The 12,844-nt window shown below is 37.4% G+C and overlaps 1 protein-coding gene across 1 annotated transcript in view; it reads left to right on the top strand.

The window, feature by feature from the left end:
• The first annotated feature begins 253 nt into the window (after nt 1–253).
• Nucleotides 254–12,844, top strand: part of Rasef (RAS and EF-hand domain containing) — a 73,528-nt gene continuing 60,937 nt past the window's right edge. The window contains 2 exon segments of the mRNA XM_015492849.2: nt 254–408; nt 12,623–12,802. Of these exon segments, the coding sequence (XP_015348335.1) occupies nt 254–408; nt 12,623–12,802 (335 nt within the window).

The following is a 12,844-nucleotide window of genomic DNA, read 5'->3' as shown; positions in this document are numbered from 1 at the left end:
ATAGGCATTTCAAGTTGTTTGTTTGTTTTTAATGGGAGCAATTGAATCAGAGCTCCTTTTCAGAAGATAACTCAGAGGCAATGTGAAAGATGCCTTCAATTTGCTTAATCATACGTGGATTGTTATTTTAGGACTCCAACAGACAGAAACGTTTCCGGATAGTATATGGTTTTGTCATTTGATGAACATTTTTCCCTCTTAAAAACACAGTAGTCAGACATGCATTCACTTGGACGTTAATTCTTGTATTGGCATGGTAATGCCAACCAGCTCCGTGGGTGTCCACACTCACCAGAACTTCAGAGAAGCCCCAGGGCAGAAAGAAAAAGATGTGCAGCTTAAGCTCTGGCAGCATAAAGATGGTAGCCTGCTCAGAGCTGCTCCCCAAGACTGTGGCTGGAATCAGAGGTAACCTGATTTTATGCAGGTACACAGAAGTGCAGAATCTACTGAGGATATCCTGTCTCTATATGTATGACAATTGGTTGCCGCTCAACCTCGCAGTTAGCTCTAAAATGCAGGGCACTGTGGGGAAAGCCCCGTGTCTCACTGGTGCTGGCCCTGCTGCCTTCAGCTTGTCCTACTGAATATTTTTTTTATCCCAAAGAATATATATCACTCATTGCAAATAAACTTAACATTGCTAACTTAAGAATCTCTGCTCTTAACAACATATTTTTAAAAGTAAAAAAAAACAACTGAGTGTTGCTGAATTTGGGTAAGCCCATTATAAAGACTTTTTAATTTTCATAATTAACATAGGGAAGACATTTCCTACATGGCACCAGTCTAATTACTGTAACCCAACAAAATATCAAAATTTATTATTTATGGAAAGCTAGATTTATAGCAGTTCTGTAAATTCCACATTATTAACATGAAATTAGACAAAAAGTCCACATTAAGGATGGTGAAAGAAATAAATTTTTATTTTAGAATGTTTCTTTACATTAAAAGGCATAGGCTTCTGACTAGATGCATGTGCTCGCTCTCACACTACAGAAACCTGGAGAATCCTTTAGGGAAAGTGCAGCAGAAGTTTCCTATGCCCTTGTTAACATGAAGAAACACCCTTCACAGTGTGCTATATAAAATGTTCAAAATCTCTAACCCAAGTAATCTTTGATAATGTGTGCAGGCCACACACATTATCTGGTTCTTTCATCTGGAAAGCAGAGATCACAATGGCTAGCATTTAAATTTGAAAGTTCTTTCACCTTTAATAGCGTATCTGCCTGGGATTTTTATATTTCTCTTTGTGCTATTCTGAGAGGGATGACTGTTCCCCTTCTGTAACAGGTCTGAAGAGATGGAAATATGTTTGATACAAATCCAGTTCCCTAATTTCCATCACTTTTTTGCTATGCTCCATTCTTACCAGTCTTCCTACAGTCCCATAATTTTTAAAATTGAAAGCTGGTAACTAGCCTAACAGAAGAGTATTAAATGGACAGAAATACTAATGCTTTTGGAGAGGATAAATATGATATTGAATATGAATTTTGTTGTCAAATTTATTAAATTATTTTAGGAGATCCTAATAGCGGCCAATTAAAGGAGATTTTTACCCTTTCTGCCTATAGATTAATTTTTAACAAGTTGTTTTTTAGAAGTATAATTTGTTTTTTGGTTGGTGGGATCTTTGAAGATAATTCTCTGGCCATCAACATATTTTAAATTATCATGTCACAGGTGAATTTAATATGCAAGCAGGCTGTGTTAAAAGCTAAACTGAAGCCAGGCTGGGTGGTGTATACCAGTGGCATATAACTGTAATCTGAGCAACTTGGGAGATTGAGGCAGGAGGAAGGTCAAAGCCAGCCTCAGCAATTTAGCAAGGCCCCAAGTGACTTAGTGAGACACTGTCTCAAAATAAAACATAAAAAGGGTTGGGAATATGGCTCAGTCATTGAGCACCCCTGGTTCACACCCTGGTACCCCCCCAAAAAAGTAAACTGAAGCACAAAAGCATAAATTTTAAAAGATTTTTTTATGAATAAGCAACAATTCATGAATTGGGCAGCTCCAAACCAGATGTGGTTCAAAGGTTCCATGGATAGAATGCTAGGGGAAGGCTTTTATAGGGTAAAATTGAATTAAATGTTTGGTTACAGTTATATAGTTGATTTATATGTTAGTTAAGTTTCTGTCACTGTGACCAAACAAATATGTGACAGAAACAACTTAGAGGAGGAAAGGCTTATTTTTGGCTCATGGTTTCAGAGGTCTCTGTCCATGGTTGGCTGGCATCATTGCTCTGAAACTGAGGTGAGGGGAACATCATGGCAGAGAGGCACAGCAGAGGAAAGCTGCTCAGCTCATGGCACCTGGGAAACAGAGAGAAAGCAGCTGGGGAGCAGATAAACCTTCCCCAGGGACACCCCAATGACCTATTTATTCCAACTAGTTTATGCCTCAGTAGTTCATTTAGCCATTAATGGATCAATCCACTGATGAGGTCAGTGTTCTCAAGATCCAAACTCTTCCCAAAGAGTTTGGACACACAAGACTTTGGGAGACAATCTAGGTCAAAATCATAGTACCTTATTTGGTTTGTCCTGTTGGAAAATCCCTAGTTATACAGCCTATCAGGTAGTACGTAGCTTCTGATGATTATCCTAAGTTTCATTTTTCTTTAATATGGGCATTTACAAAGAAATAACTCAAGCTAAGTTTTGTTTATGTTCGCAATTAAGGAAAGTTAAGGTCACTTATGAGGCTTAACTAGCTTTGTCTGCCCAGGAACTCTTTAGCCTGGTCTCTTCTTAAATTTACTTTAACAACTAAAATCTATTGTTTGAGGTCAGTGTTTCTCAAATTTTACCTGTGTCAGAATCAAAAGGAGAACTTGCCAGAACTCAAATGGGTCAGTCCTAACCTCAGAGTTCTGGATTTGGTCGGTCAAGGGTAATGTGAAAATTTGTAATAATCTCAGAGATGATGCTGATGCTGTTGCATGCTCCATTTGCATTCCCAGGTTGGCTGATGGAGGAGGTGAGGAGGGGTGTGGCTAATGGATTTACCAAGAGCAAGGTGAATTCGAGTGTTAAAATCTTAAAAATTATTGTCAAAATATATGTTTAATAGCTTATTCTGACAAACTTTTTGTTTTCTTCCTCCTGTCCAAAGTTTGTTCAGTTGCTAATTATTGTCATATTACTTTGGAATGTTTGAAACTAAATTTCTGCAAGAACGTCACCTTGGATGTGGTTGAAACACTTTGCAAAACTTGTAGACAGTAAGGGATTATCCTACCCATGGTTTTTTTCAGCATTGAATGCCAATATAAAGTGAAGAGGAGGTTTGACATTAGCTGTGCTTTAGTTTGTGTTCCTTCATAAGTCCTCATGGTTATCAACAGAGAATGATAGCAATCATTAAACATCATACAGAAAGTAGCTTCTGGTAACTTCATTTAAGGATAAAACAGGTTTCCATGACCTTTTCCATAGCAGAAAATACATTAGTTTCTCTGTACTTTGGAATTTATACAAAAATTTATAAAATGGTTGAACAAACTTAAAATGAAAGACCTTGCAGTCAGGGTGAACTCTGTCTTTGAAATACATTTGTCAGAATAATGCCAGAAGCTAGGGAAAGAAAAACATGTAAGGGATTATAAGAGTTGATGTTATGACTTCAGGTGTTGTGTTCCATATTTCAAGAATTATTTGATTAGTCCTAATCTGATCTTTGACATCTGAACTTTTTGAATGAAATCTGAGATTTTTTGTATTATCACAGCTTGAACGATTTTAGGTTTCAAAATAAACAAAATAATGAAACAGTTGAGGAAGTTTGGTTTTCCAACTGTAAATATCTTTTTAAAAATTAAGTAATAATTTTCTTATTGCTGTAAAATATGAGTTTAGAGCTTGAATACACAATGAAATATATATAGTATTAGAAAGCATTTCTAAAGGCGTGGCATTCTCAACAAATATGTTGGCAGGTAGAGGATTCTGTCTTCTTCCACTATTGCATTTTATGGTGCAAATGAAACCCTTGTTGTTATTGATTTTAAGCTCTCCATGTTATCCTTTTATTTTCTAGGAAACTAGAGACTTGAAAGTTAAGGAATATATGTTACATCATTAGGAATCTGATTCTGTACGTCCACTTAGTATATTAGCGAAACATTCACGTCCTAGTTCATTGCTAACCTGAGATTTCAGGATATTGGTGAGGGAGAGACTCATTTGAATATCTCCTCCTTTGAATAATGAACTATATAATGGTTTCCAGGGGAATAGAAATATCTTTTGGAATTTTATGACTCTCCATTTCACTGATCTATTTTGTCTCATTTTGTACTTCTGGGGAAAGGAGCTTTAATAATTTTTAGTCTAAAAAATAGATTAATATTTTAGCATCTCCTCCTATTATAGAATTGGGGACTATTTTCAGTTCTATGTAGACTAGAATATCTCTCATTATTTTGGATAAATATGTGTACCTCTGATCTAATAATGTATATACTGCATTCCCTGGACCTAAAAGTAGTATTTGTGGGTTTGAGATCAAATTCAAACTCTTCTCTCAAAAGAAGCATATTGTGGTCATAGAACATGATTTGTCTGTTGTTAGAATATAAATATGGAAAAATACTTAATGTCTGCCTACCTGCTGTAAAATAATTAGTAAATTAATAACAATAAAGTGTTGGTGTGATTATCTAATAGTACAACATTAAAACAAAAATAACTGCCCAAGAGTTATTTGTAAATATTTATAATTTATAATTCCTTCCTGCCTTCAAGAAAGCTTTGAGGCTTCCTTCTAGTTTAAAAAAACACAAGTGCATGCAGGTGCATGCGCCACACACACACACACACACACACACAGCTGAACAATTCTAAATTATACTAAAAAATGTTTGACAAGAAACTACATAGAGAAAAAGTGGAAATGGGGGTGAGGCCAAGGTGAGAGCTGCAGTTTAACACTAAGTTTGTACAGAGTATATTCAGACTGTCAGAATTTGCTGGCAGGTAATGCAGAATGGGAAACATACTGGTCTTTTTTGCCTTCTGAGAAGAGGCCCAGCAATTATTCACAAAAGGCAAAATTAATGCAATTTAAGAAGAATTTATCACTGGATCTTCTATAATACTGAGAAACCAAAAAAACCTACTCAGATAAAATTGCACAAGATTCTCTGGTCAGTAAGTTTTTTTTTTTTTATTTCTAAAATGTTAAGTGAGTTGCCGTTAGAATTTCCAGTCTTCCTTCATCTTACCATTTCCTACCATTTATGATTTCACTTCTTTATTTGCAAGTTGAATTATTACGTTTTTATTAGATTTGAAAGAGTTTTAGAGGTGTCTGAAAGTTGAGGACTGGCTTGAAAATAAGTAGATTACTTACCATTGCACAAATTAACTTGTGCTATGAGAAAAACTGAAACTTCCCCTTCCTTTACTTTTCCTACAAAGTTGGGTTGGCAAACTTTTGGTGAAAGGCTCAAGAGTAAACAAGTCAGGCTTTCTAGCTCATATGTGTCTGTCACAGCTACTTGCTGTGCTCTTGCAGTGGGAAAGCAAATGGGCCATGACTGTATTCCAAAAAACTTAGTTATGGACACTGAAATTTCATAAAATTTTCACATGTTCTAAAATATTTTTCTTTTGATTTATTTCAACCACTTCTAAAAATAATTTTTGTTTTCTTGCATTTATGGACCCTATATAAACTGGAGTGATTGAATTCCCTTACTAAACACACACTTACATGTGTTAAATTTTAAAAATACATTTGTTATTCTCATATTTGATGCTGTTTTTCTTCTCTGAGAAATATAAAGTATTAGTCAAGGTTATTTGAGAAATGTTTTATGCATTTATTATGCTTAGAATCTAGGCTAAATTGTAGCCACTCTATGTAATCTGTGAATCTCCTCCTCCTTTGCCTCTTCTTTATCTTCCTCTGCTTTCTTCTTTAGACTGAAGATTCTCCATCTCTATGGCTGCCCCAGCACTACTTATCTGAGTAATATAAAAGAAACTTACAAAAGAGTCAAAGTATTTCTGCCCTTACCTGCTGTTAGTCTCAGAAAATAGAATTTCTACCAACAATGACCTTAAAAATATAGTTAAATATGTCCAGAATTTTTTCCCAATTAAAGTGAGATATAAGTTATTTTTCAGTTTAGTTGGAAATAGATAATGAATCTTTTCATATGAAATTTCAGCATCATATAAAAATAATGCTTTTGGGGGAAGGTGGGGGTGGGAGAAATCAGGGATTGAACTCAAGGGTGTTTAACCACTGAGACATATACCCATACATGTTTTATTTAGAGACAGTAACTTGCTAAGTTGTTTAGGGCATCGCTAAATTGCTGAGGCTGGCTTTGAACTCAGGATCCTCCTGCCTTTGTCCACCTAGCTACTGGGATAACAGGCATGTGCCATCATACTCAGCAAAAAAATAATGCATTTTTGGATGTCAAACACTCTTCCTCTCCTCCAGATAATGATAAAGTAAAAAGTACAACATTTTTAATATTTTATTGTTTGCATTATTTGTTTATAATGTATTTAAACTCTTACCTAAGATTACTAATTGGCATGTTACAATCTACTGTTCTTTAGTCAGTCAGCATATCAGGATGAAGAATAAGTCAGATAACTCTAGAAGGAATATTTATTAGTTTATACCCCATAGATATTCAGTTACATTCCCAGTGGTTTTAAATGTGTTGTAGCAATGTCAAATGGGTTGCTGACTTCTGCACAACCTGTGCCAGGGCAGTGCAGTGGCTTCCAGATACCCTATGTAATGGTATAGAGTCCTTACTCAAACTTCAGACAACATTACATCCTTAGACTTCAATCTCTTTAGAGACTCTTCATGCTAAAGGAGTTGTACACTGCTTTAGCACTGCCCTAGTTAAGTGACCATGACACTGAGATGAAGAGTCATAAGAATGCAGAAGGTAGGAGAAGGTAGAATTGGGTAGGAACAGGGGAAAAGCCACTGATGCCGAGGCCGTGTTCCAGCGGCTGGACACCAATAGCAACAGTGCAACATTGACAACAAGCACTGTCATTCTGGGGGATGATTTTGGTGTCAGTTCCACTGCTGAAGATTGTGTAGGGCAACCTAAGAGTTGTTCTATGTAGAGGGCAAAGGAGCTGGGGTATTTATTTGTTTAACGCCTACTTTAGAGAATTGTTGGGCACCTTTAGCTCCCTGGACACACAGGCAAGGCAAATTGTAGCAGCCTGAGGGTGTTCTTCCAACAAGTGATGAAGAAGCTGATTATTGGCTCACAGTGCACTAGGACCTGAGGAGGCAGGGTAGAGCAAACAGCACCTGGGGCATTCACAATGAAGGGAAACATGCAGCAAATTTGAATCAGTGATAAGGTTTGAATTCTAGTTGTGTGATCTTACTCATCTTGCTCAATCTGAGGCACGATTTTCTTGTTTTTAAAATTGGGAAACCTACCTCATGAAGGATTCTTAAAGAATGAGAAAAACTTGGTAGAAAAGTAGGAAATGGATCCTGGGCAGAGGAAACAACATGCATGAAGCATTAAGTGTTAAAAAAAATGCTTAATGTTTGTGAAACAGTGTGCCTGGAGGGCAGGGCACATGTGCAAGAGGTATGGGTGTGGAAATGGGGCCTGTGGGAACACTTATGAAGGAATCCTAATCTGTTCCTTGGACAGCCTAAATTGATACTAAATCGAGTATTAAAACAGGAAAAAGAAATCTGATCAATATGGTGGACTGAGTTGATATGGGAAATACTTCATTCTATTAAAACATAGACATGCAGAAAAAAAAATGTTGGTAATGTGAAGACAAATTCAAAGAGAGAAAAATAAGATCTGTTTGAGATGTCTTCAAATTCTTTACTACTCTTCCCACTACAGGGAGATTAATTTCCTTCCCCTAGAATCTGGGCTGGTCTCAGTGATCTAATAGACCAATATAAGGTGCCTGAACTCTGAAGGCTAGATCATAAGAAGTCTTGCATATTTGGGCCCAGACTCTTTGAAAACTCACTCTTAGAGCCAATAGAAAATTGGTGGACAGACTATTAAAGAAGCTCTGAGATCACATGGAGAACAAGAATTGGATTAAAATGTGAAAATTCATCAATATCATTCACCACATTAACTGAACAAAGGTGCAAAAACAACTTGATCATCTAAGTAGATGCTGGAACCATCTAACAAAATGCAAAATCCATTCATGATAGATATTCCCAGCAACTAGGAGTAGAGGGAAACTTCCTGAACCAAATAAAGGGCATCTACAATAAATGTAGAAACATCAAAATTAATGTTGAAAGATTGAATGACTTCCTTCTGTGATGAGGGAAAAAGCAAGTCTATCTGTTACTACCACTGTAGGTTAAGGGGGTTGGTTCATTATTATTATGGGAAGTTGGGTCAATGTATAATATAGTATCCAGGGATCATTTCTTATGACTCACCATCCTAGTCATTGTCTAACACGAAGTTTCCTACAATACAGTCCTCAAGAGCACTTTGTGGAAAGCTTATAGAAATTGTAAACAAATCAAACACTAACTGTTCCCATATTTTGAAGCAATTAGGAAATATTAGATTAAGTAGTGTTCATTACCTCATCCAAAAGGAATTTGAGAAGGATTCTTTTCAAAATTTATTTGTATTTTATGAATATACTTGATCATGAAGGTCTCTTTCCAAGAATATCTTTTCACTACTTTGAGAAACACACTCTAACAAGATTATCTCTGATTTTTAAGATCCTTGGGCAGTAAAAGAGCAAGCTGATCTCTCTGAAAGTCATGATAACAACCATGGACAAGCTCTCCTTTCCTACCAATTCACTGACTTTCAAAGGCTCCTCTGTTCTTGGCTAGCTGTTTCTAGATGCTAAAATAGAAAAGAAGGGGATCCAATTTCCTATGTTACTTGAAAAAAATAGAGACTGATTATATAACATTGACTTTCCCCTGAGAGTATTGCTGAGGATATTCAAAAGCATTCCTGAAGCCCATTACTTAAGCTGATATAATGAAATACACTGCTAAGCAGTGTATTTGTAAGTAACACATCACAATCAAATGGAGGGAATCCTGGTAGGAAAAACAAGATCCAATTCTACTGAAGCTGGGAAATCTCTTGGTTAGGAAGAAGAGGGAAAAATCTGAAGAATTTGCTTGATATTTACATTTTGTCCTGATAATAAGGAACTATTAAATTAATCAGGTAAATGTGGCTAAAGGGAGATATGCTTGGATGTCTACAGAAGAACTAGATTGAGAGGGCTTTGAATATGAAGAGTTACCCTTGGTTCTCTTTTTACTGTGGCATCATTTGAAGTTTATAAGCCAGGGTGCAGTCTTTCTCAAGCTCCACACTACTGACAATTTTGGCCAGATAATTCTTTGTAATGGAGTGAAAGAGAGTGTTTTAGTCAGATTTCTCACTGCTGTGACTAAAGGACCTGAACAGAACTGTAGGGGAGGAAAAGTTTATTTAAAGGCTCATGTTTCAGAGATCTCAGCCCATAAGTGACTGGCTCCATTCCTTGGGACTCAAGGTGAGGCAGGACATAATGGAGAAAGAGTGTGGCCAAAGGAAGCAGCTCATATGATGATCAGGCAGAAAAGAGAGAGGTTTCCAATTGCTAGATACAAATATATACCCCAAAGCCACACCCCCAATGACCACTTCCTTTAGCCACACCCCCCCTGCTTCCAGCCACCACTTAATCCCATCAGAGATTAATTCACTGATTAGGTAAAGGCTATATAACCCAATAATTTCTCCTCCAAACATTTCATTGCCTCATACATGAGCTTTGGGGGATACCTCATATTCAAACCATACAGAGAAGGAAGTAGCTGGTCCATGCATCATGGAGTATTAAGCAGCGTCCCTAGCATCTCCCTACTGGATACTAGTAACATTCCAACATTCCTTTCTTCTTAACCAAAAATGCCTCCAGACATTCCCAAATGTGCCATAGGGAATAAAACTGCCACCTGATAGGGAATTTGTGTTTAAGGACTGTCCAGCTGTGGTGCTGCAGAATGAATAAGAGGACAGCAGGACAGACCCTGGGGGAATAGGGATTGTTGTAGCACCCATGTGTGATCTGCTGTTACAGTAAGGGTGTCTCCCTGGATCCATGGCTTGTGTAGTTCCTTGACACACTGAGTTAGGGTTTGGCCACATGACTTGTACAGGTCAATAAAATGTTAACAATATGATACAAGCTGAGATTTCAAAAGCACTTGTGCATTAGGACCTTACTCTTTTGAAATATTGCCACTGTGTGGCGAAGCCCATGCTCTCTTCTGAAAGACATATGACCCAGTCAACAGCCAGCATCACCTTCTGGACATGTGAGCAAGGCCCTCTAAGACCAATAGCCCCAGTTGGCTCATAGGAACAGTCACCACCTGAGTGACCCCAGGTAAGCTAGCAGAAAACCACATAGCTGAACCCCATTCAAAGGGATGACAATGGAATTATGAATGAATAAATGGATGCTGTTTTAAATCACTATGTAGGGCTGGGGATACAGCTCAGTTGGTAGAGTGCTTGCCTTGTATGCACAAGGCCCTGGGTTCAATCCCCAGCACCACACACAAACACACAAAAAAATCACTATGTGTTGGTTGTGTTGTTATGTAATGATAAATAATTAATATAGTTAGTCTGAGACATATTAATATCAGTGGAAATAAAACATATGCATATGATATTTGAATAATATGTGTTTCTTGATGACTTTGTGATGAAGGGCTCAAGGAAAAGGAAAAGCAGGTCAAAGAACAGAAGAATTGCTGGGCATGGTGGACACCCACCTATAATCCCAGCGGCTGGGGAGGATGAGGCAGGAGGATTGCAAGTTCAAAGCCAGCCTCAGCAAAAGCAGGCATTAAGTAACTCAGTGATACCTTATCTCTAAATAAAATATGAAATAGGGCTGGGGATGTGGCTCAGTGGTGGAGTGCCCCTGAGTTCAATCCCTGTTACCAAAAACAAAAAACCAAAAAACCAACAAACAACACAGAAGAATTCATAAATAAGGAGCACAAAGTTTACAGTAAAAATTCAGAAATGAAGTTGTGTGAGCAGTCTGCTTAAGTAGTTAAAAATTACTAACTCCTCTGTTTTGAAAGAACAGTCATTAATGTCTAAACAGTATGATAATATTTCAAAGATTCAGTTTAATAAATGTATCTGTAAAGTTTTAAAGCATTACCAAGCTAGTAACTTTTTTACTTTGTATGGAAAAATCAATCTTTAGAATAAACAGAAAAGCAAATAGACTCAAAATCAGTTAACTATATGGCACTAATGATAAAACTCATTTCAATGTGTTAGCTGTCTAACTATACAGCACTACCTTCATTTAGCAATTAGTGTTAAGATTAGGGCTTCTAATGGAATTACTCTCATAATTGATTAGTTAAATTTACAGATGAAGTTATATTTACAGCATGATAGATGCTGTGAATGTGGACATTAGGAAACCGTACAATTCAAGAAACAGTTCCTCAGGTGTTTAGCACTGAGCTTTGTGTTTAAGAACGTTTGCCTAGAAGGAACACCTCAGTCAAATGCCCTACTTATTATTATATTTAAAAAATCCAAGTAATAAGCAACAAAGGTACTCTAGAATGAGATAAAAGGGAAATACATTCATAACTAAAAGAAATAAGAGTAAATAAAAATCTAAAAGGTAGAGAAAGTCTATAAGTTAAAATAACCTACACGTATTTTCTTTCTTTCTTTCTTTTTTAAAGAGAGAGAAAATTTTTTAATATTTATTTTTTAGTTTTCGGTGGACACTACATCATATTTTTATGTGGTGCTGAGGATCAAACCCAGAGCCCCATGCATGCCAGGCGAGTGAGCTACCACTTGAGCCACATCCCCAGCCCACCTACACGTATTTTCATAGGTCAGGGGAATCACCTGGACACAGTCATAATCCAAGACAGTCTGAGGGTCTCCTAAAAATGGAAGGACAGAATTTTTTTTTAAGGATATAAACAGACGGATTTTAAAGATCTTATATGAACAAAGAAGTCAGTGTTATTAAAAAATAAGTCAAAATAAGTGTTTAAAATCAAAGTGTAAGTATACCTTTGAGTATATAATTTCCATAAAGTTTGTTAAAGAAAAAAAAAATGAATCCCCAAACAAATCCAAGCTAAACTACGCTAGTCTTTTTCAGTTTTTCAAAAATGCTGCCTGTCAAGCAATTTTGGTTATTATTTTCTGTCAGGCTGAGGAGTCATGGATTAAGAAAAAGTATTAGGATTGGGGGGATATGGAAAATCTAGATTAACAGGGGCCCTCGTGTTAGATGAATATAGTTTAACGATAGCTTATAAAATTAAAAAAGGGGGTCTTCCAGGAAACTTTGTACTTTGGTTTGTCAGAAAACTTGTACATAAAGGTTTACCAAGTTTCTGAAATTAGAAGAGAATACTTTGCACATAACTAACCAATTTGGAATCTCACCCCTCCCTTCCTTTCCCATGAAGTTAGCTCATGCCAGCACCACCTCTGGGGAGAGTTGAGCCATGCGCTTTACTAGAGCGTCAGTGTTTAAGCGAAGCACCCCTAGTTCCTGCTGGGTTCCCCAAATCCTACTAGGCCGACTCAGGCCGGTTCCCGGAGGCTTGGAAACCAGAGCCGGGTTCCTCCTCTTGGCTGGGCGGAGCCATACCCGCGGGGAAAGTGGAGGGTGCCAAAGCGCTGCGCTGGCTTCAGTAGCCCCCAGGCGCCGCAGCTCTGTGTAGGGAGTCCGGGGCACACCGACCTCTCTCGGGGCCTGTAGGAGACCGGCAGTCACCAGCGTGGAAGCGCGCCGCCCTC

This window comes from Marmota marmota, unplaced genomic scaffold (assembly GCF_001458135.2).
Source record: "Marmota marmota marmota unplaced genomic scaffold, marMar, whole genome shotgun sequence".
NCBI lineage: Eukaryota > Metazoa > Chordata > Mammalia > Rodentia > Sciuridae > Marmota > Marmota marmota.
This window is presented reverse-complemented; position numbering and strand designations above follow the sequence as displayed.